The sequence below is a fragment of the Tetrao urogallus genome (assembly GCF_951394365.1).
Source record: "Tetrao urogallus genome assembly, chromosome: 2".
Taxonomy (NCBI): Eukaryota; Metazoa; Chordata; class Aves; order Galliformes; family Phasianidae; genus Tetrao; species Tetrao urogallus.
The window spans coordinates 106,586,370-106,613,783 of record NC_136814.1 but is presented as its reverse complement, the minus strand read 5'-3'; the positions used below and the strand labels follow the sequence as shown (position 1 = coordinate 106,613,783).

General features: G+C 40.9%; 1 protein-coding gene across 1 annotated transcript in view; it reads right to left on the bottom strand.

The window, feature by feature from the left end:
* The window catches only part of PKHD1 (PKHD1 ciliary IPT domain containing fibrocystin/polyductin), a gene marked incomplete at both ends in the record, with an annotated part of 221,724 nt that overhangs the window by 46,750 nt on the left and 147,560 nt on the right, over positions 1-27,414 (bottom strand). The window contains 8 exons of the mRNA XM_079532472.1: positions 7,507-7,658; positions 9,949-10,111; positions 11,215-12,093; positions 12,456-12,608; positions 13,522-13,676; positions 15,935-16,022; positions 17,521-17,634; positions 26,479-26,616. Coding sequence (XP_079388598.1) covers positions 7,507-7,658; positions 9,949-10,111; positions 11,215-12,093; positions 12,456-12,608; positions 13,522-13,676; positions 15,935-16,022; positions 17,521-17,634; positions 26,479-26,616 — 1,842 coding nt within the window. The remainder of the gene's footprint in view (positions 1-7,506; positions 7,659-9,948; positions 10,112-11,214; positions 12,094-12,455; positions 12,609-13,521; positions 13,677-15,934; positions 16,023-17,520; positions 17,635-26,478; positions 26,617-27,414) is intronic.

Below are 27,414 nucleotides of genomic sequence, written 5' to 3'. Positions count from 1 at the left end.
TTTCTTTTTTAATTGCATAAACGCAGGCATGTGGTCTCCTGAAAGCTAACAGCCATCGAGCCTAGAAAGGCTGTATGGTGTAGGCAGCTGCCCCCAGCTCTGTCCCTGGTATCACTGAGGGCCCCTTCCAACTCTATGACTCCAAAACGTCTGAGTGCCTGAGCTTTGAGAGGAACCTCAGAGATCTGGATGCTTTCAACGCCCCTCCATTCTACTACACTATTTTCCATGGACCTAACCTCTACACTCACATATTTCAGAGCCCTTCAAGAGCATTCTTATCCTACAAGAAAAGGAAGCTTGGCTGAGAGGAACCAAGCACTTGGGTTCGGAGAGTATCTCTCTGCACTAATTACATCCCTAAGTAGTCACTCTGAATGTTCATCAGCAGTATTTAGAAAATTCTAATTACCAGATCTTACCACAACAACACCTTGGTCTTTATACCAATAAATCACTGTCAGATTGCAAAGGTTCATGCAGACCACTGAACATCATAGGATCACAGAATGGTTGGGTTGGAAGGGACCTCAAGGATCATGAAGCTCCAACCCCCCACCACACGCAGGGCCACCAACCTCCACATTTCACAGCAGCCCAGGCTGCCCAGGGCCCCATCCAACCTGGCCTTGAACACCTCCAGGGATGGACGGGGCATCCCAGCCTCTCTGGGCAGCTGTTCCAGCACCTCACCACTCTCATGGTAAAGAACTTCCCCCTGACATCCAATCTGAGCCTTCACTCCTTGAGCTTTAAATCATGAGCAATTCCTGAATATAGACCTTCTGCAGTCATCTGATGCATCCTCCCTCCATAGGAAGATACGAGCTCTCCTTGGATCATCTAAAGATGTTTGTATAACCTTCACTGACAGAGATTCCACAACTCATTCAGGGAAGTTACACCAGATTTTTGCTTTTTTAGGACATTTCCTCCCAGCATCTGAAATGATCTTTGCTGAAATTTCAGCCCATTACTTCTGATACCATAGATTAAGGGAGCAATTTATTCCTCTCGCCTCTTGCAGCACTCTCCCATATATTTGAAGGCAGTTCTTAAATGTCTCATTCATCTCTTCTTCTCTCAATTGAGCCACTCAACTCTTTCAACCATTCCTTATGGGTTCTGTTTTCCAGATGCCTAATGATTCTTGTCAACCTTAACTGACAGGCTCCTAAATTAATCTGTGGGTGATGTGTGCATCAGTTACTTGGCTTTCATGGACTACCAATGGTTTATAAATCACTTCTTAGGAACAAACACCCTGAAACACTAGCCTCATAGTGTCCATGATAAAAATGCTTATGCACAGTTTGTATGCAACATTTCTATACAGAAGGGTAGGGAGGTTGATATCAAATCTATAACTAGATTCCTAAATGAAGGTGATGTGGTATTTCAGGGGTACTGTGCTATTCTTTAGCGTGCAGGAAAATAAATGGGCTCTCCCAGAATTCAGAATCTCTAATAATGGTGTCATTTCTCTAAATTGCTTTGAAAATGGCAAACCTCGTGTTTTATCCTCAGAGATTAATGCTAAGAGGAGAAGCAGAGGAATTCTTGATTGCAATGGTAGTCATAGACTATTAGCTACCACCTCCTCAAAACGGACTGATATGCCAAGTGCCAAGGTTAGCTCTTGCAGCTAAAGGCCTATTTTACATTCACTTTTTTCTGAATTTAAACATTTCTAATGCATGCAGACACACATTTGACATTTTACGTAGCTGAACACTGGTGAATGTCAGTTTCAAAGTAAATGAAGAATTCAGGAAACAAGTAGTTAAGTTCCTACAAAATGTTGAACTCTGTTTACTGCTATCAGTGTGCAAGATGGACAAATTCACCCAATGTACTTTGGATTCTTCATGAGAAAAGCATTTGCCATCCTCTAATAAAACAAGAAGATAATGTTTGATAGGCTTATGCATTTTTGCAGGCATACATAGTTGTACATATATATATATATACACTCTATACTGATCTCACTATTGAACACGCAGGCAATGAATGGTGTCATTCACCTCATCCTAACTTCAGAGTTAATGAAGTGACATCTCTGAAAAGAGAAACTTATTAGAGCTTATTAGAACTTATTGGAACTTATTAAAGACTTATTAGAGCCTGAGACACAGATGAGCTTAAGTGAAAGGAATTCATAGTATTTCAAAATGGAAATGTTGCATGGTCTCATAGGTCCCAGTCCTGGCCTAGTTTGCTCTTTCCAGACCTCCAGCCCTGGTTTGTTCTTCCATAATGTACCAAAAATTAATTATGATGCACCTCCAACACTATGCAGCTGTGAAGTTGGCTGTGGAGACAGAGGAGTATTTTGTCTTGCCAGAGCTTACAATCAGGATATTGTGGCACAGTGGCATCCAGTTGCACTCTGAAACTTCATTCCAAACCAGTGGCCTCTTTACCCAAAGATACTCTTCACTACACAACATTGCACCCACTTAGAAGAGCTGATCCTTTATTTCAGTAGGCTCACCACCTCGTGCCTTATGAGCCACCACATAGTTTATAAAGATAGAAAAGTAACCTATCCCCATCTTGCTTACTTGAAAGCTTGTTCTCCAAAGGCCAATGAAAATAACTCCCAACTTTGTTCTCAGGTTCTTTCTCAAATGAGACCCACTGAATTCTTCACCAGAGATGTATTTTCAGGAAATTTAAGTAGAAATTGTCATAGAATCATAGAAGCATAGAATAGTTGGGTTAGAAAGGAACCCAAGGATCATGAAGCTCCAACCCCCTGCCACATGCAAGGCCAGTAACCTCCACATTTCATAGCAGCCCAGGCTGCCCAGGGCCCCATCCAACCTGGCCTTGAACACCTCCACGGATGGACAGGGATGGAAAAAACTAATTGTTTCAGGCTGATGTCACAGCTGTTTCATTCCTTGTAAATTTACCAAACCTGCATTCTCTTCTCAAATGCCTTTAAGTGCTACAAATGACTGCACACAGCAGGTATCGCTAACCATGCACCTTGGAATGTTAAATATTCATTCATGACAACAGTTTCAGACAGCTTTAACCCTGAATTACATCAGCAGTCTGCATGGCAAAATGATAATTCTCCTATTTGTGAATATTATTCAGTAGTAAAAATTACCAGAAGACTAAAATCCTTACTTAAATTTGCTTAGGACTGTGTACATCTATACTTAAACATTTTACCTTATTTCTGATGAAATCTTTGCACAAATAGGTTCCCACTAAAGCTGACTCCATTTTTTTTTTCAATACAAAATTTCTTCAACATTTAAATAATAAAAAATAGTTGGAGATTCTGTTGTTGTTGTTGCTTAAAACCAAAGTCAGAATTTAAGTATTCAGTAAAGCATGCTCCAAGAGAGCTTTTTAATTAAAAAAAAAAAAAGAATATAAAACATATTTTCTGCTGATTCTTGTTAATGCAAGCATACTCTTCAACCTGCCTAAGCAGGGTGGGTGCTTTTAGATTGAGAGTCTGACTGTCAGTTTTGGAAGGATATGCATGAATTCAGTGACTGACCTTGGGCAAGTCACAAATTCTGCCCTGTGCACGGGAAAATAGTTTCAAAATATATGTCTATCCGAGAGGGTATTATAACAGGAATTTCACTGATTCCTCCACTGTATCTGGAGAAGTTAAAAGTTTTGCTATGTTTTATTTGTATAAAGTAGAAAATAAGTGCAATTATCTGCAGGAAATGCAAGGAGCATGTGCTAATAACAGAAAGAAGTTGCATGATAGCTAAATCCTGCAGTCTTGAACTTGCTAATCCTTTAGTACTCAACAGAATTACTCTGCTGAGTAAAAGGTACTGGAACAGGGTCTCTATCATACAGAGCCACAAAATACAATATGCAAAGAAACTGCTCTCTAGCAAATCCAAGGATCTTTCTGCATCTGTTCAAGAAACAAGCACGGAAGTTGTTTGGGAAGCCGAATTATAGTTAGAAGTTTCATAAGACATAAAAAGAGGCTATTCTTCTGTTTAAATGTGAAGCCCTGCTAAAGGAGAACAAGAACTGTATGGATTCACTTTTGGGTTTGTGCATGAATATCAACAGTCAAAAAAAAAAAAAGAACAAAACAAAAAAAAAACAACAAACCATCCTGAGGAGACAAGCACCTTCTGGGATGCTTATCTGCATTTGTGTTGGATTATCCTGACATCTAGAACTGCAGAATCATAGAAATAGAATCATAGAATTGTTTGAGTTGGAAGGGACCCTTGAAGACCATCTGGTCCAACCCCCTGTAACGAACAGGGGCAATCCTCACAGTCTAAAGTCTAACTATGAATATCTGCTGAGATTAAAGATGGTAAGTTGCATTCTGTGGGGTTCGCTTGGATGTAAAACTGTTCTACAAGTCTAGATACTGCAGACCATTTCCCTTCTGCATTCACCTCCTCATACTCCCATATGATACCTTTATTGATAATTCCTTGAGCAAGGCGTTTCCTTGACTCTTTGCCCTCACCAGGAGCTCAGTCATCCAGTACTGATATGAAGAGAGGCCTTGGTAAGGATATATCAACCCACCAACTTCTGCCAATCTCCCTTAGTTCACCAGCGCTTGAGGCTATGATCATGGGCTCAGATGAACCCGCTACCAGTCTCTGCTCCTCAGCAGAGGAACAAGAGGGACACAATGAATTTCAATGCTCCTGGGAAATGTTGGGCTATTATGTCATAAAGAACTCACAGTCTCATACCAGAGTCCATATAAATGCTTCAGACAGCCAGCAAATGGCTAGAAATTTAACTACAGAACAATGGTACTGCCAACTTTCCTTCCTGTCGCAGGGGTTTTCACCTGGACACAGAAACCAGTTGAAGAGATGAACTGTTCATTTATCCTTCCCTGCTCTACTAGACTCGTGTTTATAGCTCATTCTGCTGTACAGCTTGTGTTCTGGTATTTCCTGGTACCATCTAGTGCTCCAGGACTGGCCCCAAGCTCTTTTGTAAGAAGTTTGGTATAAAGATGAGTTCTAGGAGAAAAACATTTTGTCATCCAAGAAGGGCAGCTCAAAGAGATTTAAATAATTACAAATTCATGTTAAACTCATTAAAATGTTTTGGGTAATTTGAAAAACGATACTGTGAAAGTTCCTTATAAATGATTTCAAAGGTTTTTGTTGGAAAACATTTTGTTCTAAACTTTTACAGCATGATATTCAAAAGAAAGAAAAGAGCTAAAAGAAAGTAGCCTTTGCTAAAAAATAATTAGTCTTTGTTTTATTCAAATGCACTTCTGTTGTTGACACTTCTTTTTCCCCTAGACGAAATAACAACAAAAACTTGGAGTTGATCCCTCTTTTGTTTTTTGGTTGTTTTTTTTCTGAATTTTTGGGACTTATCAAGAAAACTAAAACTTAAACTTTATGTGAACAACTCTGTTTCTATGAAGAGCCACAATAAACAGGCCTGCTCTATGGCCCAAAAACACTAACAGAGCAAGCTAAAGATGAGACACCTGACAAAAGTGGGTACACAATTAAATATACATTACAGAGCTCCCTGCTGCCCATCTGCTGTGGGCAGGATTTGGGAAGTAAGGTGGACCTTATTCAACCTATTGTATACACACACACATATATATAAATGACATATTATATATATTCTGTATCAGTTTTATCTTCAGCTGAAGACATCATATGGATTCAGCAACACTGAGAGGATGCAATTCAAAGGATGTGGAAAGCCAGAGCTGTTGAGACAAATACGTGTGTCTCTGAACTGTGGAAATAGAAAGAACATAATATAGCAACTTGAGAAGACTAGCTTCTCTTTTTATGTTCAGCAAGGCTAGCAGGTAACTGTTGAATGGTAACAGTTTATCTGATCAAGCTGCTGGAGGTAGTCAGAATTCACAGAATCATGGAATTGTTAAGATTGAAAAGACCTTAAAGATCCCCAAGTTCAAACCCAGCCCCCCCACTCCAATGCTCATTGACCACATCCCTCAGTGCCACATCCCCATGGTTCTTCAACATCTCCAAATACGGTGACTCCATCACCTCCCCGGGCAGCCTGTGCCAGAATATAACCACTCCTTCTGAGAAGAAACTCTTGTTAATATCCAACCTCAGCCTCCCCTGGCACATCTTAAGACCATCACCTCTCATCCTATCTCTGTTATCTGAGAGCAGAAGCCGATCCCCACCCCAGGGAAGGGGAAGAGGAAAGGGAACGGGAAGGGACCATGAATTCACCTCAGCATCAAGCTGTGCCTTTCAAATGTCAGCCTCAAGATAAAAGAAACCTCAGATCAGAATGAGAAATACAGAGGAATTAAACACAAAAGAAAAGAGGGAAAAATATCCCCATTCGTATTTGGGCAGCAAGAAGAAAACATAGCAATTTTGTTATAGCCTTGGAGGCAGGGAGCATTTACCATATGCTGTCGTCTCCATTACACAAGAAGATAAACCCTGTGGAGTTCAGGTTGCACTGTCAGTGCAGTTGAGATGCTGGGGATTCCTGGCATTCGTACGACTGTGTGTCAGGGTATGCTAAAAACTGTGCAAAGCTAAATAAAGTATAGGTACCATATGCAAAAGTGCGTGTGCTTTAATATGCAGATGTTAAGTGGTAATGCTGCTAGGATATTAATGCTTGCTTGTGAATAGTAATCAGGGAGAAAAGGTAAAGAAAAATTCGTGTGTTTGTATCTAGACAACATATTAATCAGCCCCCTAAGCAGCCAGTCAGAGTGGGATCCTTGGAGGAAAAGTCTTTCCTGGGTACACATTAGACATTTTGTTTAAAGATTAAAGTTCTTCTCGTGTTTAATCAGTTTTAGAGTAGGATGGGAAAAGGGATTAATTACAGTCCCTTCCATCAGGCTCCCATACCGCCGGAGTCACAAATGATGCGCCTGCTCAGCAAAATGGCCGCCGTCAGCAGCAGGCGCAGGAAATACTAATTGTAATTAAAGAGCTTATTTGGAATCACAAAGCAGAGTTTTAATCAGGATGAGAACGGAGCCTTGCTGTGTGAACTTTCAGAAAGTGGTTACAGAGCAGAATGGGCCCTTTTAAACAAGAGAGAGTCTTAAAACTTCTGGACTGGGTTATCAGCTTGATTGTCTCCTCAGTGGGGCATGGATGGAAATCCTTGCTGTGCCAACTATTGTTATTATTTTGCACTCCCATGACAGTTACACAGCACGTCTTACCCACCACATTCAGAAGACTTTGCAAAGGGCAGGTTAAGTTCTTTCATTTAATTTAAATTAAACTTTACAGAGGATAAACATGACCAGGTGCCACGATTCTGCAAGAAGGCAGAGAAGCACAGATGGGTACAGACCTGTGCAATGAGATCTCCCAAACTCGCCCAATGTCAAACACTATTTCCATCCCAAAAAATGCATCACGCAGTCTGGGACCACAAGCACAGAGACCTCAGTTGTGTCAATGAAGCCTGGGACACACACACATTTCACAGGTCAAATGCACACATGACTTTGCAGCTACTCCAGACAGCACAGGCACTTACCAGATTGCAAGTAGAACCTTGTCCATTCAAATTCTGACTTTGGGAAAACAGAAACAGGTGGTTCTAGATCCAGGAGATTTCCATCCAAATCCTTGACAAGGGCCTTTCTTGAGCCTTCACAGCTCTTTTCAGGGAATGTGGTGTCTTCAGAGCTGGCAGGCAGAAGAGGTGGGTTATTATGAGGCAGAGAGTAAGAACTGATGTCTGCAATTTATTTCTACTGGCAACAAACACTCCTGCACCTCTCTCTCTACATACATAATGCTTTGGTATTTATTAGGTGAACTTGTATTCCCTGGAAAAGAAATAAAATGAAAAATAATGTACCTCAGAAAATCGTGGTTTTATTAACATTGTACCATCAGTACGTTCTCAGGAGGAAATTGTAAGTTTAGATTTAAAAAACAAACAAACAAACAAACAACAAAAAAAAACAAAAAAACAGAAGCCACATAAATTTCTTTGTATATCATTAAAGACAGAGGAAGAACGGGTTTTTTGGAGAGGAACTCACCTCACCTGAGATATATATCTAAGTTAGATTGAATCATTTCCTAGACAAGGGTCTCTAATGAATACCCAGTGAGTTGAATGTATATATTTAGATTATATGCCTAATTTTTAGCACCCTAAAGTTTAGTGAGCTGAACCACATGCTGAGGATCTAAAATGCTTTTAAATGTGTTTTGAGTACTATTTAACACAGTCCAAAGGAGCTAGACAATTGGCCATATTGCACCTCTTAGAAAAACTGTAATGATATGCAAGAGGTTGCACCCAGCAAAGTCCGTGGAAATATCTTCAGATTGTCATATGGATATTTTTTAAGTCTTGGAGAACAAAGAGAATTTCTTGAGTTGGAAAAATAAACACTTATTGACATTATGAGTGCAGCCAACAGGTACACATAATGATCCATAGAAAGAAAAAACAATCACATGGGCCAGCCCCTCCAATCCACACGACTTGAAAGAAGTGGAGAACAAAGATAGCTCTTCTGATCCTGACAGCTAGTTCAATTCTCCAGCATCTCTCAGAAGGTCCAGCATTTCAGCTGGCTGGGTCTACGGGAGGGACAAGCAGAGTACTCCATGCTTTTGCCATATTCCCTGATGTTTCTATTTCCTCTCTTGCTCTGAGGCAATGCTCACCTGCCCCTTGACAGGAGATATCCATCAAGATATCCCTTCAGGATGCTGAAGCCGAACAATGCAGCCACAGCCTGGATCAAGCTCAGCAGCTTGCAAAGGTAGATCAAATAAATGCATGCAGATAATGCATGAGGAGCACTGAGAGATGTAATCTCCCTCAGAGGTTTACCATGCCACTAAGAAAACATTCTGTAATCCACATGCATTCATCATGTTAGAAAATCACCAGCTCTTGCAGTGGACTGCGAATTCAGCAGCTCACTAGTAGCATAATATTGTGGGATGGATACAAGAGTGAAACATAATGGGAGCTGACAGGCTGGACAGGTCTCAGAAATCTACACGCAAACTAACGCCCAAAGCACAAAGCAAAAATATAGAATAGAATAAAAATCCTGGCAGAAGGCTGGAGGGGCTCTAAACATAGCAGTGTGGGACACCTCCAATTATTTTTGACTGGCAAGTGGAGTCCGTGCTGGATTATTTTTGCTACTTCAAGGCTTTCCTGACATAGCCTCTATATTGTGTTCACCGGTTGTAATAAATAATTTGGCATGTGGTTTCCATTGGACATGGTATGTTTGAATTGCTGCAACCATCAGTGACTTAAGGTTACAGACGAAGCTCTCTCCCTCTCTGCTCCGTGTTTCTCCACACACAGCCGATATTTTCCCTGGGCAGGAGCAGTTCTGGCAATCATTTGACATCTCACAGCCTGCCTGGTACTGATCAACATTTCTGATGCGATCTTGCAGGCAAAAATCAAGCTCTGCTTCCCCAGCCAAAAGGACAGCCCCTATCTCAGGGTTTTTTGCTGAAGGTCCTGACATTTGCTGAAGCCTGAGGCTGAGAATTCAGAGATGTTCAGGACAGAGCTTTAAGAAACAGGATTTACGAAACTTGTTTTGCTATACAAATGTCAGTAACAGAAGAAATCCAAGAGGACCGGTCTGGAGATGCACCTTGATACAATCTGAACCTCAGATCTTCAAATATTGCCCTAAACTGTTGTTTTGTTGAGGTGTTTTTCTTCGTTTTTTTTTTTACGGGGGGGATTTGAGTTTTTGCCAGACAGGAACAGCAAAGGAGCAGAGACGCACAAAGGATGGGATTGCTCTGCACCTAAAATTCCAGTCTAAATTAACTGCTTAAATTCTTATCAAGATAACACAAAAAATACAGTTGATACAGAGGTGAGGGTAGCCTTAGAACTGTAGGTGATTTTATTTTTTATTTTTTTAATTATTTTTTGCAGAAACAAGAGAAGACGCTTGGAAATGAGGCATATTACCTTACTGCATGAAAGTAGAACTTATCCTTTTCATTGACACGTAACATCCTTGATCTCTCTGATGTGATAAGAGGCATGATGCCTGAATGGTCAGTATCTGACATGATGCAGACATCCCTGTCTTCGCCGTGGCAGCTCTTTGTAAAACCAGTAAATGTGACGTCTGCCAGGGATTAAAAAAAAAGACCAAGCAAGGAAAAGTAGTCAGAAAATGCAAGAACTATGGAGAAAAGAGCTTTGCTCTATGAATTGTTCTACGTGAAACTGTAGTGAAAATCACTTTTTAAATCAGACTACTTGCATTATCATAGACCTTCAGCTGGCTTTAGAATATCCCATGGCTGCAGTAATACCTGAGGTTAACATAAACCAAGTCATGCTCATGGGAAATGAAACCAAATATTAAGTGAAAAAGAAACATGGGGAAGAATGATTAATTGATTGTATTGGAATCAGAAGCTGCTTAAAGACAAGCTGCCATGGATGGTTTCTCCACTTACCAAATATTAATAGAAAATGATTGGTGTCTGATGACATATGCTTGGCTCTGGAACTGAACTGCTGTGTAGGTACAAAATCCATTTTGTGCCACAGGTTTTCTCTGAGACCCTGGGAAGTCTATTTGCCATTCTCTCCCTCCCGTGCTCTTCAGTAAAAAGAGCATAATGCATTGTCTTGCAAAAGTAGGTAGCAGTGAGGAATAAAGACATGAAAAATTGTGAGGTATTTAGATCCCATCATGGCACCCAGCCAGCCAGGTTTTATTACACATATATTATTCTGGAAGCAAGAAATTTAACTAGAGCCAAAGACAAGTGATAGTTAACTGATATATCCTACTTTTGCACACTTTAAAAATTATAATTCCTCATGACAATAAAAGCCAAGCCATGTTTCTGTGCAGCTATAGTCATGATGTTCTATTGCAAGTTCTAGACAAGATGCGCTACTCCTCAAACTTGACACCTCTATTTAGTTAGAGATGCCTTCAGATCATAGACATGCATCAGGTGGAAACAAATAGCATAGAAGGAAAAGTGTGTTTGAAGTAAAATACATAAATTAGCATAATTGCATACAGCTGATACAGGAAGTGAAAATTACCAAGTGATGTGTTTTTAACTGTATCAACCTGAAGACACATTCAGAAGGGTTTCCCTACCATGACCATTTGTAGGTGTGGAAGGCCAAAGTTTCAGCCCTGGAAAACCATAATTAGTCAAGACAGGGACAGGATATTCTCACCAATAGAAGTGGAAGACGAACCTTTCAGCTTCATGAGTCCTAGCACTTTTGGACAGTGGACAATTCTGTGCCATGGGCTATCTGGCCTCTGGCTGGTCACAGTGGTAAATTTAGGCCATAAAATCCCAGCGCGGCCTCTTTGAAGGTAGTATGGTGGTCGATCCCTGGAAGTTAGGTCAGCTGCTTGAGGTTTGATCCTGTCTCTGATGCAGTCAAAAGTTGAGCTTGTTGCAACAATGGTAGAGTTTCTAAGTTCAAGGAGTCTTTTCCCCGTGTAGCACTGCTTGGCATACAGACAGTGAATTACTGGCATGAGACCCACAGTGTTGTCCACCAGCACCACACTGTCTATAATGACACTGCTTCCAAGGTGGAACATCAAACCATAGTCATAATTCTTGTAAGACAGAAAGCCTGTTATTCTAGTGCAGGTCTGAAATCCATCTCCCCTGTACAGATGAATACCATGAAGATTTGAATGGGCCACATTTTCACTGCAATAATCAACATCCAGCAAACACTCTTGGCCTCTAATATGAAATCCAATCCTCTCAGATCCTGCCACAACATTGCCATAGAGGGAGACACCAATGACAAGATTCACCTTGATGCCAGCAACCCAGTTTAATAAACCCTCTGGCTGCCTGCTTAGAATAACGAGGTTCCTGATGAGAGAATGGTTTTTCCCTTCCAAATCGATGCCAGGTCCGACTGTGTTGAACACTATATTATCATGCAAGCAGATCCCATTGCTCATGACTGCTTTAATGCCAACTCCACAGCTACCATGAATGGTGGATGACACCACTGAGGACCGTTGAGTTACATTCCTGAATTCAATAGCAGAAAGTTGAGGAGGCCCAACGTTAAAAAATTCAATATTTAAGAGTTGAAGTACACCTGTAACGAGATAACTACAATGAAACAGAAGCTTCCAGAACTACCTGAGGCCTGGTTGACATCCATTCAAACATCACTCAGGCATATAACAGTAGGCAACCTTTGCCGTTGTATTGCCAATAAAGGGTATTTGTTCAAAAACATTTGAACACTTACAGTAAAAAACAACCAACGACAGAACCACACCATCTAAATATATTCCAAGATTATTATGAAATATGTGTGCTCATGTTTCATACATATCTCACAGTCACAGTTTGCTTAGAATTACAAAGCACATGCAAATGGATATATCCTGTGCTATGCAGTTCTTTCTTGGGCAGAACTGGCCTGGTCAATGAGAGTAGGTGAATCTCTACTACCTTCAAACTCTCTCCCTCTGGAATCCGTAAAATGTCCCACCAGTATCTTCCCAGTGCAAGGCACATCAGACTTGATCTGTATATTCCGTGTTAGGAGTCCAACTTCTGCAGACAAAGGAATGCTTCTACCATCTTCTATGTCATGGGGATGCCCTGGGGAGTTTCAGGAGACAAAATGTGCTAAGTGTCTATCATACCTATATACCAGTGCTTCAGGGGACATCCAGCCTAGCAGATTGTGCACAGCATCTCTGTAGAATCTGCACTGACATTCAGGTGGGTTTTTCCTCCAGCACAATCTACGCACATCAACACTAAAACTGAAAGGCCACCTGCCCATCAAATATTCACCATGCATATATATTTTACCAACATACTTTGCTTTTAGAAAAAGGTGCTAAATCTTTTCCCTGTGGTACAGAGATGCCAAAATCAATGAACAGATTCACACTGATTTGCTTAAGCTCTACACGCAAGAGATGTTCTTCAGTACAGAAATACTGCGTGAATTGCTATTAGAATTAGACCAACGACAGCATTAAATAGCAATTACCTACAGAGATCTGGTTGCAGGTATCTCCTAAAAAAAAAGTGCTGTTTGATGAGAATTCTGAGAGAGCCAATGTAGGTATCTAGCCTGGAATTCATGTCTAGTGACTCTTCTCCAGACTTGACTCAGTTATCCAGCCTGGTTTTATGTAGTGGAGAGAAACAGGCAATTCTCAAGTGCAATTCATTATCTATTTTATACATCTGCTTTAAGTGAGCAGTATGTATTTATCTGCTTTGAGGCACTGCTCATGTAGATATCTACTTTTGTTTAGGTGAATCCCAGTAATTATGTAGCTCTTAATTTTTCCATCAGTTTCCTTTTTGACTCTTTGCAGATATGCTTTCTAGAATGAGCTATTCAGTACAGTTTGGACCATCAATTTTGCACTATCAAAGCAGCTGAAAAAGGTAGAGAAAGATACGTCAGTAAAGTAGAATTGATCTTGCTGAGACCTGAAACAGAAGGTCTATGCTTCAGAAGGAAACTTTGAAATAGAAAAGATATGTTTCCTACCAACATGCCTGTGGATAAGGCGTTCATGGAGTGTTATACTATGACCACTGACTTCTTTAAGTGTAACTAGTTCAGCTTGGTGGGCTTCATAGGAGGAAGAGCTGATCACAAGATCTCCCTCAGGCCTCCAGTCCACTTCATCCTCCACCAAAATCCTGTAATGCCAAGACACGAAACCAGTATCATTGCGAGTTATGCTCAAAGATTTCCTAAAAAAATTGGCAAGAATCTGCAGGGTATGCACTAAAAAAAATCTTTCTGCACCCAAAAACTGATGTCTTGAAATAGTGGGATTAATCCTGAACTGCCTGATTCCTGCCACTGATAACCAAGGTATCCAGTTTCAACGTACAGTTGTAGGGTGCAACTATGCTTCTTATCAAGGATGTGTCAGATTGCTGTTGCTTAAGACTTAATCAGTACAGTCAGTAACAAGTGAAAGGCAATCCAGCTCTCTCTGCACCCTCTGTACTGGACACATAGAGAAGCATTTCACTGCTAAGCAAGAATATCTACTGCTATTTGAGATGTCCCAAGATATCTAACAAACAGGATTACAGTCATGATAATGTATTTTTTGAAAGCATAAATCCTTCTCTGACTCACATGTCAACTCATACTGGAAAATATATGCATCTTCACTCACTCTCTCAAGAAAAAGCCACTTCCATCAGCTTTCCTAGCACTGACTTGCCCACTTCCTGTACCTAACCACATTGACTTTTACCTGGTTATTAGTAGGTTCTGAAAAAAAAAAAAAAATTGGCCAAGATTTTTCTAGATCAATTCTCCTCTCCTCTCCTCTCCTCTCCTCTCCTCTCCTCTCCTCTCCTCTCCTCTCCTCTCCTCTCCTCTCCTCTCCTCTCCTCTCCTCTCCTCTCCTCTCCTCTCCTCTCCTCTCCTCTCCTCTCCTCTCCTCTCCTCTCCTCTCCTCTCCTCTCCTCTCCTCTCCAGTTTTTTTGATAATGGAAATAACTACTGTGCCATATTTAAGGTAGGTGAATGAACTCCAAATGCTTGTATCTTAGCACCTCCCAATATTTCATATAAAACATTTGGGCAGCAAGCCAGGACTAGGTTGGATCCATTTCATCCAAACATTCAACTGGTGTGGTTCCGCCAAGAATCTACTGACCTTCCATTAAGATAGGGAAGAAGAAGAACTTCCAGAGGGTGATTCTGATGCACCATGGCTTGCATCAGCATCTGAAAGCATCTGTCTCTCCACCAACTATACAACAATTTTAAACGATCAATTTATATTAGATACTCAAGTCTGTGAGAGCTAGCAACAAACATTCTGTTTTTGAGGTTTGTGTGCCTCCGCTGTCAATCTCCACAATGAGTCTACAAATAATTCCTTCTTAAATGCTGATATTTCACCATTACCTAGGTGGGATCTCTTCCAATGAGTTTTTATTAGGCCTAACTGTTAGGTATTTTCTTTTTCCTACATGGTTGAAGTTAAGCGTTTGGAAGACTTACTGAAAAACTTGATGAAAATTTCATGTAAGAAAGTCAGGAATAAGAACTCCGGAGAGACAGGTGCTTGGCCATGCTACATAGCTAACAGTGAGTGGTCAAGGGACTTACAGGGGAGATCCTTACACAAACACATTCCCTGGCTTAGGTCAAAAGCCTGAACTTCAGGCAGCAGACATATTCATCTAACAAGCAGATGTGGTAGCTCCACTTAATCTGCCTTAAGATGTGGTTTCCACAAAGCCTTCCTACTGAAATAGGCCCACGTAGTTATGTCTGCTGCACCAGCTATAATAAGCTATGGAGGTGCAGCAATGGGAGAGAGAAGGTAGAAATCAAAACTATATCAGAAAAGTGAAAAATACATATCCTGAAAGAGTCACATCTAAAATACCTTACTCCTTGGGTTGTGCAAGCAACCTTATATTCTCCGGTCTAATTCACTGCCTATACAAAAAAGATTTCTCAGATAGGAGAAATTATGATTCACATAAATGATGCTTACTTGCAGACAATACTTACTGAAGTACTGATTTCTTAGTTTTGTTTAATTCAGAGGTGAAATACATATGTAAGTCTCAAGTCAAAATGAACATCCTAATGACCAAGATATCAGCCATTGAGGATTTCATCCAAAAAGAAAGGAAAAACAGAGGGAGAGAAGGAGGAAAGAAAAGACAGAGAGAAGGATGGAATTAAAGAGAAAAGAAAAAAAGGAAGGACAGAGGGAAGAAAAAATCTTAGCTTTGTTCCTCTTTAGAACTGAATCTAAAAATTGTATAATTTTCTTGCAAGGAGCCACACATAACTGTTCTTCTACCTAGACATAGTTTAAACAGTGTCTATCACAAAGGAAAAGAGAAATATTAGTATAAGCCACAGAAACGGGAATTTTCATTTCGTTTGGAGCCATATTTGGGCAAAAGATCACCTTTCATTGCCAGGAGCAACACTAGCTCCAAGATGTGTCCAAGACTTCCCAGGATAAGAGCTATAAATTTGCACCTTCCCATAAACCCCTGGAAAAAAATAGAAAGCAAAAGTTAGGGAAATATTGAGTAACTAAATATACTGAAATCTTTCTCTATATTAAAGCATTTTCCTATGTTTTACAAGAAGTGTATGAACAGCACATAACTTGAAATAGAGAATAAAGCAGAAATAAATAACTTTTAAAACGACTGTTGCACATAAAGCCAAGAAAGGGTTTGCTGGCCTCCGTTTTAGTGGGTGGGTTAATGTCCCACTTGGACAACTTTTTCATGACATACTATGTCACAGAATCATAGAATCATTAAGGTTGGAAGAGACCAGACTGTCAACCCATGACCACCATGCTCACTAAGTCACTACAGCCCATGTTACGACAGTCCTAAAGAAGACAATGGCAAGTATTGGGAATGCAACTCAGGTTATCCCACAAAGAAATACCTCCTATGACCTTCCATTTGTAGTGGTTTAAGATGATAGGATGGACAGTTACAAAGTCTTATTTGATTTATGATAACATGTAAAACTGCAGCAATATATGTCTGCTTTTCTCACCCCTAAGATGATGCCCTAAAAAATGATAGAAAGTCATGTTGTTAGCCACAGCTAAACTTCACCTCCTAAGGTTTTTAGAGTTTAAAAAACCCTTCAGAATTAATTTCCTATGTAAATTAAGTTTCTGTCTTGCCTTCTGAACATTCCGCTTACTCATCTGCTAGGTTTTTAGTTTCCTGATCAGTGTGTGTAACAGTTTCTTAGTGTCTTACATGCAGACTGTGGGGTTTGATGGATTATTCATTTTTCTCCAAACTGCTGTAGTAGTCTACAAATCTAGATCCTAGAAATTGCTGTTGATCATGGAACTGAATTTCTACAAAAGTCCACCAATGAATTAAGTCTTTCAATCATAGAATCATAGAACAGCCTGGGCTGAAGGTCTAGATGATTCTTTGAGGTCAAGATCAAAGATAATCTAGTTTCAACCCCCTGCTGTGTGCAGGTCGCCAACCAGCAGCCCAGGCTGCCCAGAGCCACATCCAGCCTGGCCTTGAATGCCTGCAGGGATGGGGCATCCACAGCCTCCTTGGGCAACCTGTTCCAGTGCCTCACCACCCTCTGCGGGAAAAACTTCCTCCTCATATCCAACCTAAACCTCCCCTGTCTCAGTTTTAAACCATTCCCCTTGTTCTATCACTATCCACCCTGGTAAAACCAACCATTTAAACAAATGTTATATTTATAAATGGAACTGGATGCACTGCGACCATGCTAATGTTTATCATGATTGTGCCCTCTAATTTCTCATGTTAAGACCTCCAAACTGGACATTTTTTTGCTTACTGTCCTAACAAAAACTCCACAGAAGCTTTAGGAACTGACCTGGTAAATGTTTTACCTCAAAAGTATGGATGTACATTTGTAAGATGTTTTTTTCTTCTGTGTGGCACAGTAGTAGTCTCAACAAAAGCAGACTTGGCAATTGCCTAAGACTGGTATGCTATAAGGAGTTATGCTCATGTCTCATACCAATACTCCCTGGGTGGACATTTATTTCCTCCAGATGATCACAGTAAATCCCTTCAGATGCCCGAAGAAGGATCAGTAGCTTTGAATCCCTTTCTAGAGGATGTTGAAAAGAACCTGAAATAAAGAGAAAACAGCAACAACCACCACAGAGGTATCAATGGTTTTGTGATGCTGAAATGGTGCTCTCCCTTGTCTCATGGAAATGGTTCCCATGCACCTTGCTCCCTGCCAGAGGTCTCTCTAGGAGCTAAGCTGAACATAGAGAATGCCAGTCGTGTCTGTGGAAACATTCTGTCCACATCCCATAACTTAGGATCATGCACGCCCAAGGCTCTCCTTGGAGTCAGCAGAGAGAAAGAAAAGTTCCTTCATCGGATGACTCACACACATCCTATATGGCCTGAATTGCCCCTTGGACGTGGCAGCCTCTCCATTGACTTTGTAGGCAGCCTGGAGAGACTGCTCCAAACTCAGATATTTCAGTTAAGTGCTTAAATTAAAAGGGAATGGAGAGCTGAATCTAAATTTAGAGTCCCAGGCGGGTTTGCCCAAGGTCAAGCAATGAGTGTGTGAAGACAGGAGGTTCTCATTCATCTCTGATCACTGAGCATTTCTTTCCCCCACTCATCTTTTCCTTTCTGCTCATTTAAAATTTCACCAATTCCGAGATAACTGTTCCCATTCTGCAGCCAGGATGGCTAAGAACAGCCTTCCAAACCAACAGAAAGATTTTTATTAGTGGAGGGAAAAAGAAAATACCCAACAAGTTTTGGTGCGTGTGATGTTGCTCTTATCTTGTGATAAGTCTGTACAGTAAACTGTATTCCAACTGTGACTTCATTTATTTCACCAAGGGTAGTTTACAGTTTCAGAAGAAAATGGCCCAACATTAAACAGATACTAGGGAGGAAAAAGTAGGACAGTTTTTGCCCTGGAGAAATGTATGCGGAGTCCAGTAAAAGAGTTCAGCATTCCTTTAAAATTAGAGATTAAATCAATTATGCAACAGAAAACTGCAGCAGATGTAGAACTAAAAAATATATACATATCCATACAAAATTAGCTGGCCTGTCATCTTCTTTTAATATTTAAAAATTACTAGTTTGGAAAAGATAGCTGATTTTGTATCCCAAAGAAACATTCCTTTTAAAGAGTGTTTTTAAATTAATTGAAATCAATAAATAAATTCATTGCTCCCCAGCACTGTCTGACTGATATCTATGGGCATATAAATTCACTGTGCAGTTTTATAAGGATAAAAGACCAAAAGCACAAGACTTGCATGCTCTCCATCCAGCACGTCTCATCCCAATCTCATCCCTTGTTTCTGCTCTGGGAACAGGAATGGAATTCAAACACACAGTGTCCATCATCCATCCAACTCATCTTGATTTTCTTGTTTAAACTCCCATACCTCCCATAGACAAACACTAGTTTCAGAGGGGAAAACACGCGACAAGGACTTTTACCACTGATGCACTAGGTTAAACAAACATCCAGCTAGAGCTGCAGAAGAGTTACACGGACTATTGTGTCTATTTTCGTACCCAGGGTGACTGTTTTCCTGGCTTCACCCTCCCAGCAAGATGTGATTTGAAATACTCACCCTGAACATACCTTCCCCGACCTCAGGTCAACCCTGCCCCCAGTGATGAAGTTATCAGCTACGATGATGACCCAAGAAAGACTCAAGGAAAATATTTAGGCAACTTAACGCTGGTGTTATGAAAGTATTCACAGTTACCTTTTCCTAATCATAATGACAACCCTTTCAACTGGGGCGTTTTTATCATTATGAATTATTATTCGTGTTATCACCAGTGTTATTATTTTACTGCTGGTTACGAAGAGCTTAATATTTTTTTCTAATTAAGTCAATTAAAAATAGCTCTGTAATGTATTCCACTCTCAGCTCGACTTTAAAACAATCTTTAAGTGGGCTTCCAGGCTCGACAGTCACAGAGAAATGTTTGGAAATGTGAACTTTAAAGGCTTGAATTGGAAGTTATGACGCTTTAAAAAGAAATATATCTACATTTAGCTAAAATTTGTGATTTTTTATTTTTTTTTAATCCTAAAAAAGCATGGCAATATTTTAGGGAATGCTGCCCTTGTTAAAATCTCTCTTTCTCTCAAATCAGAGTGAGAAACAAAGCAGCTACAATAAAAATTCATGGTTACTCATCACCGTATTAAATCCTTTAAAAAGAAACCCAAAAAGAGAAGATGATGTTCATAAGAATGGTTAGTTGCCTGGAAACTGTTAACAGTACTCTACATAAAAGAATGCAGGAGGTGTCTGTGACTAGAAAAAATAGACTTGTTTTCTAAATATTTAGAACAAAAATAACCCCAGCATTGCTTATTTCTATTAATAGTTTTAAGTCAACGAGTGTAACATGAATGCAAGGAATACCAAAGAGTTGGCCTGGAAACTCACTGAACTACTAAGGTGGACTTTTCAGTAAGTTTGGATCACTGACAATATCTCAGAGCTCTTGAAGAAAGCTACAACTGTGCCAATATTTCAAAGAAAGATAAAAGCAAGAGCACCAGGTAATTACAGCCCTGTCAACTTGACACTGATTGTAGGGGGAAAAAATAAAAATAAAAATGGAATGTCCAACCCCGAACACAATTAATAAATCGTTAAGGGGGGACGATATAATTAATGCCAATCAACATGGCTTAATAGAAAATAGGTCCTGTGAAACTGCCTTGTTATCACCTTCTCATGAGACTACAGTTGATAAAGATATGATACAATTGGCTTCCCCAAAGCATTTGACTTGGTAGCACAAAACTTTCTGATTAACAAACTACATCGGTATGACAAGAATATGGCACACAATGGTTTCCAGGCTGACTGACTGAAATAGGACTTTCAGCTCAAGCAGGTCAAGAGATCCTGTAACCACTGTGGCATATGACAATTTGTCAGTGCCCCAAAGGGGTATCAAGGGACTGGAAGTACACAGGTAAGTGGTAAGCCAACACAGCGATAGTTTGGAAGAGAAGAATATAGGGGAGAAAGTGAAGAACGTTCAAAATGTGATAAAACATGTCTTGAAGAGCTCCCTCAGCTTACTCAAAGGAAAATCCAAAATAGTTAACGCACAAAAGTCACCGGGCAGGATAACTTTCATGATCATGTGAAATAACGGTCCTAGGAAATCACAGCTTTTGTAATAAGTCATTTTGGTAAAAAAAAAAAAAAAAAAAAAAGAGTTGCTATAGACACGGGAATCATCATCTCTGCAACACACATGTGAAGGATCTGGGTTTAAGTGTTGTCTTTGAACTCTGGATGTGAGAACTTCAAGTTACTTGCACCACTTTATTGTGGTGAGTAAGCCTTACAGAAAGTCACAAAGCTCTTAAATTACCCATCCTGCACATCAGACGCAGAGAAATGGATCCCATTCCGTGCTCCTTATAGGCTTGCCAATTTGACGACAGCCTGGTTGATCATAAGGTGAGATGATAAAGCACAGCTGGCAGAGAGGTGAGAAAAGGGTAATTGCGACCAGAAGCCAACAGAACTGGTTGGTGAGAAATGCAGAGAAGTTCAGGAGGGAACAGTGCCAGCATATGTTGAATCACAGAATCATAGAATGGTTGGGTTGGAAAGGACCTCAAGGATCATGAATCTTAAACCCCCACCACATGCAGGGCCACCCACCTGCACATTTCATAGCAGCCCAGGCTGCCCAGGGCCCCATCCAACCTGGCCTTGAACACCTCCAGGGATGGACGGGGCATCACAGCCTCTCTGGGCAGCTGTTCCAGCACCTCACCACTCTCATAGGAAAGAACTTCCTCCTGACATCCAACCTCAATCTTCCCTCCTTGAGCTTAAAGCCATTTCCCCTTGACCTGCTGTTATCTACCCTCTCAAAGAGCTGATTCCCCTCCTGTCTGTAGGCTCCTTTTAGGTACTGGAAGGCTGCAATGAGGTGACCCCACAGCCTCTTTTCCCCATGCTGAACAAGCCCAGCTTCTCACCCTGTCAAAGTAGGCAAGACCTTCTCAAACACACATCTTCTTGCAGCTAGGATGTGCTAATTTGCCCAGATCAGCCTGGGCAAAGCTCCCAAGCAATATTTTTTCCCCTTCTTCGGTGCAGATGGGAGTAATCATGTCGATGCCAGAGAGCTGGGCTGCCTGCACAGGCACAACACAGTGACAACACAGAGCCTTCCCAGTCTCCCTGGTGCTTGATGTCACATCACACAGCCTCACTGTAGGTGTGTGCAGTTCCGCAGAGGGCCTAAATTGATGCTCTTTCGGGAAAAATTGGCACAATATACAAAAAAATACCATGTATGGCATAGAAAAATAGAAGAAAAAAAAAAAGAGAGAGAACAGAGAGAAGGGTATATTTTTTCTACCCAGATTTTCACTTGCTCTGGATTTGGTTTTCTGTTGCATTTCAAAAGAATTTTCCATTGTTTTCGTGTTTTACTCCGATTCCAGATGTTCTTGACAATTTTTAACGCTTTTTTTCTCTATTTTTCCACAGCAAATCCCATTCAATTCCTTCTCAGGATAGCGGGTGTTTCCTGTCTTCTAACCTTTCTTTTATTTACAACATAACACTCTGCAACAGCTGTTGCATATAAGAGCAAGGAATTCTCTGAGATAAGGCTCCCTTCCTTCTATTAGTAGACTTTGCTAAGCATCTTCCTCTGACCTTCTCCAATAGAAGCTCTGTGTTTCCCAAATCTGAAACTTCTTGGACTCTGCCTGACCAGCTACTTTGATAACAGTGGTGCATTGTCACCAGAAGACCTGCAGAATGTTTATCTGTGGTCAGTGCATAGCGTTGGTTATCCTTCACAAGGCATTTCTTCACATGTCCAGGATATACTCTGCAGTGAAGCTGTACGAAGGAGGCATCATGTTGTTGCCTCTTATAGCTGCTGCTGCCAAACAAGCAGAAGAGATAAGAGGCAGACAGAGAGAGCTGCAGCCAGCAGCCAGAAATGAGAGATGAATAAGCGAGATGAAAGATGAGATTCAGCTGCCAAAATATGGATACCTAGAGTCATTTGAGAGCTCTAGACTTCTTCAAATCCAGCGTGTGAGGATGACAGATAGGAGACATGGATCAACAAGAGAACAGAGCCAGATGGGATTCCTGAGTGTGCCCTAAGTGATTCAAAGTTCCTATTTTTAGGCATCTGAACTATTTTCCCAGGGAGATTCATATGTTTCATCCCTGCAGACAGCCAAGGTCAGGCTGGATGGGCTGTGAGCACTGATGGAGCTGTGAATGTCCCTGCTCAGTGCAGGGAGTGGGACCAGACGGTCTTTAAAGGTCCCTTCCAAATCTCATGATCCCATGATTCAATGGACTATGCTGCGGTTTCTTCATGTAGGTGAATCCTTGTTCCCTGAACATGTGAGATAACAAAGATCAGACAGAGCAGCTTAGGCTATATTTTAATCTAGATAACCATATCAAGCAGTCCCACAGAAGCAGCTCACAGGCTGATGTCCACATGTAACAAGTAAACATAAGTGCCTTAAGCATGCAAACCAAATCTCTACCCCAGATTGATACTATCAGTTGAAAGAAACCAATGGCTTGGAAAGAGCAAGAAACAAAGAGATGAAAGCTGAGAGATGAAACAAAGGAGATGCAGATGGTGCAGTGAACTTTTCAAAACGCTTTTTCTGTTATCTGGGATGAAAAACTTCTTGCAGTATCCCATGTTCAACAGAAGTCATGTAGCTGCACAGGGATGTAATGGGACTGTTTGATGGGACTCTGAGCTCACAACTAAAGAATATGGTACCCAACTGAGCTAGTGGAGAAGCTGGAGAAGAAAGTCCATTGGTAAGACTCGCTTGAGCCTCAGTTGTCCATATGAGGCTGAGCATTAATCATCATTAACATGTCATAGATTCATAGAATGGCCTGGGTTGAAAAGGACTTCAAAGATTATCTAGTTCCAACCCCCTGCTATGTGTAGGGTCACCAACCACCAGACCAGGCTGCCCAGAGCCACATCCAGCCTGGCCTTGAATGCCTCCAGGGATATGGCCTCTTGCGTTGAGACTGAAAAGAGAAATGCTATCTGGGTAATTAGTTAGTGGTTCTACTACAAAAAGCAAACAATAACCTGGATGAGCATAGCAGAAATCAGGATGAATCCAACAGATCAATGTGTACAGAAGGTTCTCCAACATCTTCTACAGCTTTATCAAGAACTGAGAGCTTTTTTCAGCACAGGAAGGGATCAATTTCTATGCATGCTGTCTGCTCTATATTGCTGACTTGGGTTAAAATGAACCATCGCAGGACAGAACATAAAAAGAACCTCTGGTACACTGAGATGAGCATTACCTTTCTTCATCTAAAAGTGTGCACTGAGGGTATTTAGCAAATCACTTATTCTCTCTGAATCTCCATCTCTTCTGTTACAGATTGGAAAAATAATTGCTTTTTTAAACAATTGCCAGCTCAGAAAGGTAAAAATAAATGGTATTACTTGAATGTTACTGCTGATACCATCATCAGATCACCCTGAGGCAACAGTGCTGAGGGGCTAGGATCACTTTGCGGATAGACCCACACATTGCTTCTTGTTTGTCTGAGGGCTCAAACAGAGGTTTTTCAATCCGTTCCAGAGCATGAATAATCTCAGAGCTCACTGATTCTACTGATCATAACTGACACTGACCACGGATTATGCCACACACTGAAGAACAGACAATGGACCCTCCAACATCAAAGGCCTCCCAGATCTCCCAGCTTTTGCTGTATCTTCCCATCCCAGTTTCCCTACAAATTACTGTTTTATCAAAATCATTTGGATCTGGTTGATGTTTCAAAAACTCCACTTTTACCCTGATTTTTCCTTTGTTACATATTTCTAATGTCACTGAATTTCTTACAATTATGTCTTAACCACCTGACTTAGTTTATTTTTACCTGAAAGTAAGATGCCAAGTGCTATTAAGGGTACCAAAGTACAAGTAAGTTGTGTTTTCAGAGCTTATCATCATTCTCTAGCAGCTGAAGTGAACAACATACTCGTACTGCCTGGAAGTGTTGCTTTGGCACAGGCCACTGGATTTGCAGCAACTACATGGCCAAAAATTCCTGTGCCAGAAACGGGGCATGGAGATGTTACACAACAGGGAGGAAATTGGATCACATGATGTCAACCTCAGATCCTGCTCAGACAGTGTTGAATGTTGATGTCCACATCCATTAAATTTGTTTACTAAACTGTCTCATTATCTACTTTGTGTCAGGATTTCTTTAGGGTGGGGTAGAATTGGACAGATGGGCTTCAGAACCTTCCTTCAGGCACGGAACAGCCAGGATTGGACAGATGGGCTCCAAGAAGCTACCTTTAGGCCTTGAACACATGAGAAGAGAAAGAGGAAGGGAAAACACACGCAATCTCAATTTTAGAAGCAAGCACAGAAGCCAGTGAAAGATGTTGGAAACTTGAGGTTTCTACCCACCTATCATCTTTGCAGCTCAAGCTGGAGCAAGGGCATCTCTCCAGAAGAAGCTGGACCATGATTCAACAGCTGCAAATACCTGTTTGGCTTTTAATGTCATGACTAGTCACAGGTATGCTTCAGGGGACTTTGTGCAGCTAAGTGCTTCTATGTTTTTTAATAAGCTTTTTAGCAGCGAACACATGCTTTTTCTTAAAACCAATATGAAACCACATTTAAAGCACCATAGATTGGAACTAAGAAATGACTGAGAGTCTTTTAAGTATATAGATACATTAACCTCCCAGATTTAGCTTTTAAACCCTTTTTTTTTTTTGCAATAGGAAACAAGGCAGCAAAATAACTCTTTTGGCCACCGCTGTATTAACTAAACAGTCCCTTGAGATTAACAGCAAACAAATACTGGAGATCACAAACAAATTATCTTTTTAAAGTTCATGAAACCAATCTTGAGAAAGGTCAGACAGTGATCAACAATGTGATCCCAGAGTCCTAAGGATTCCTGTAAGTAAATACAATGCCCAGCTTTAGGAACCTTGATAATTAAAGGGAACTGCTTAATAACTTCTGTGCGGAAAAACACTGAGCTGTCCATTGCAAGTAATGTGGAACAGCCCCAGTAATAGTGGGGACTCTGAAAGCACTAGAATTAGGGCCAGGCAGCACCTCAGCTGTACAGTGGGTTGAGAAGAACAAATGTTCTGAATCCAGCTGTGCCAAATGTACAACATGGAGAGATTTTCAGACAAAATGCTTTTCCACCTTTTGCTTATGTTGGCTTTGAATATCTCTGTTACAACAATTAAGAGCCTCACAGACAGCAAGGACTGCTTGAACACTGCTTGAATAAGAACCTGCCCTGAGGAATTGCTGTCTTATGAAGCAGCCCCACGTGAAGTAGGGAGGACTTTCACAAGCTCCAGATGAAATCTCAGCCACCATGAAATCAGGAGAAGTTTTGCTATTGACTTCAGTGGAGCAAGGACTCCAAAGTTGTAATATGATGCTATTAAGTGAACATGTAATTAGTTCCAGCAGATAATCCTTGTATAGTTAATGGATTCTCATTTATAGATAATGGATTCTCAGGGTCCACACTGCTGACACCCAGATAGATACTGCAGCAGTAGAATCATAGAATCATTCAGGTTGGAAAAAACATTTAAGATCATCAAGTCCAACCCCAGCTCACCCTCATCACGCCCATGGACCACATCCCTCAGTGCCACATCTCCAGGGTTCCTGAACACCTCCAGGGATGATGACACCACCATTCCCTGAGCAGCCTATGCACTAACGTCCAACGTGAATCTCCCCTGGCACAACTTAAAGCCTACCTCTTCTCCTATTGCTATTACCTGGGAAGAGGTAACAGAATGACTAGAAGGTTTCTAAACCAAAAGGTTTCCTTCTTTCCTCGTCCATCAAGAATAGAAATAAAACTCCAGGTAACCCCAAGACAGGCTGTTCACTTACCCACGTTCAGTGTACCTCCCACAACCACAATACAGGCTGCACTCAGGACATTGCTGGAGTTGGTGGGGAACTCAAGAGTCCCAAGGATGTAGAGACCTCTTAGAGGAGGAAGATCTGTGTCCACCAGGATGGTCCGGTCTGGGAAAGAAAGCAGAAAGTGATTTGGAATGTAAGCATGAAAGTGGAGAAGCTTGAAACATTTGCTTTTCTCGAGATTAGATTATTTAAATTTTCAATTAGAACCAGTGGAACAGGACTTGTGCGTTTGTGCCACTTCCACAGCCAGAGCTTCATCTGCAGCTGAGCATCCATGGCATGACTTTAATCTGATAAATGAATGATAACATCATATTTGTAATATTATATTTATATTTGTGTGCGTAAGTCTCATCGAATGTCACATATGAACATGAAGAATGCATATGAATGGCAGCAAGTTGGAGATGTGCCGATCTCATTGGGTGAGTCTGGTTCTATTTGTGAAAATAAATCTTGATCAACTAATACAATACAGCGTGAATAATTTAAGCTGTCCAGATGATGTTTTTCCCTCGTGATATTGCAGAGAACAAGAATGAATGAAGTGAAAAACGACTGCATTCCCTGTTAGTTGGTAGACTGACAGAAACCAAGGGAATCATTGTTCCCTCGGCTACTTGAGGATAAAGCAAGGAGCGTGAGTCACTTCTGACCCCATTTCCAAATTCCTTGATCCCCACTTCGACCAAGCTGATACCAGAAGTGCAATACAGCATTGGATACCACCGGAGATCAATTCATGACTTCCTGGGCTAGCTTATTTCTGTTAATTTTGGACTGGCATTTGCTGAGCACACTGACATCACTGCTGCCCCCCCAAATGTGCAAATTTACAGTCGATGAGCCATCCAAATGCCAATAAAGCTTTCATTCTAGGGCATGAGTAGGACTTAAACA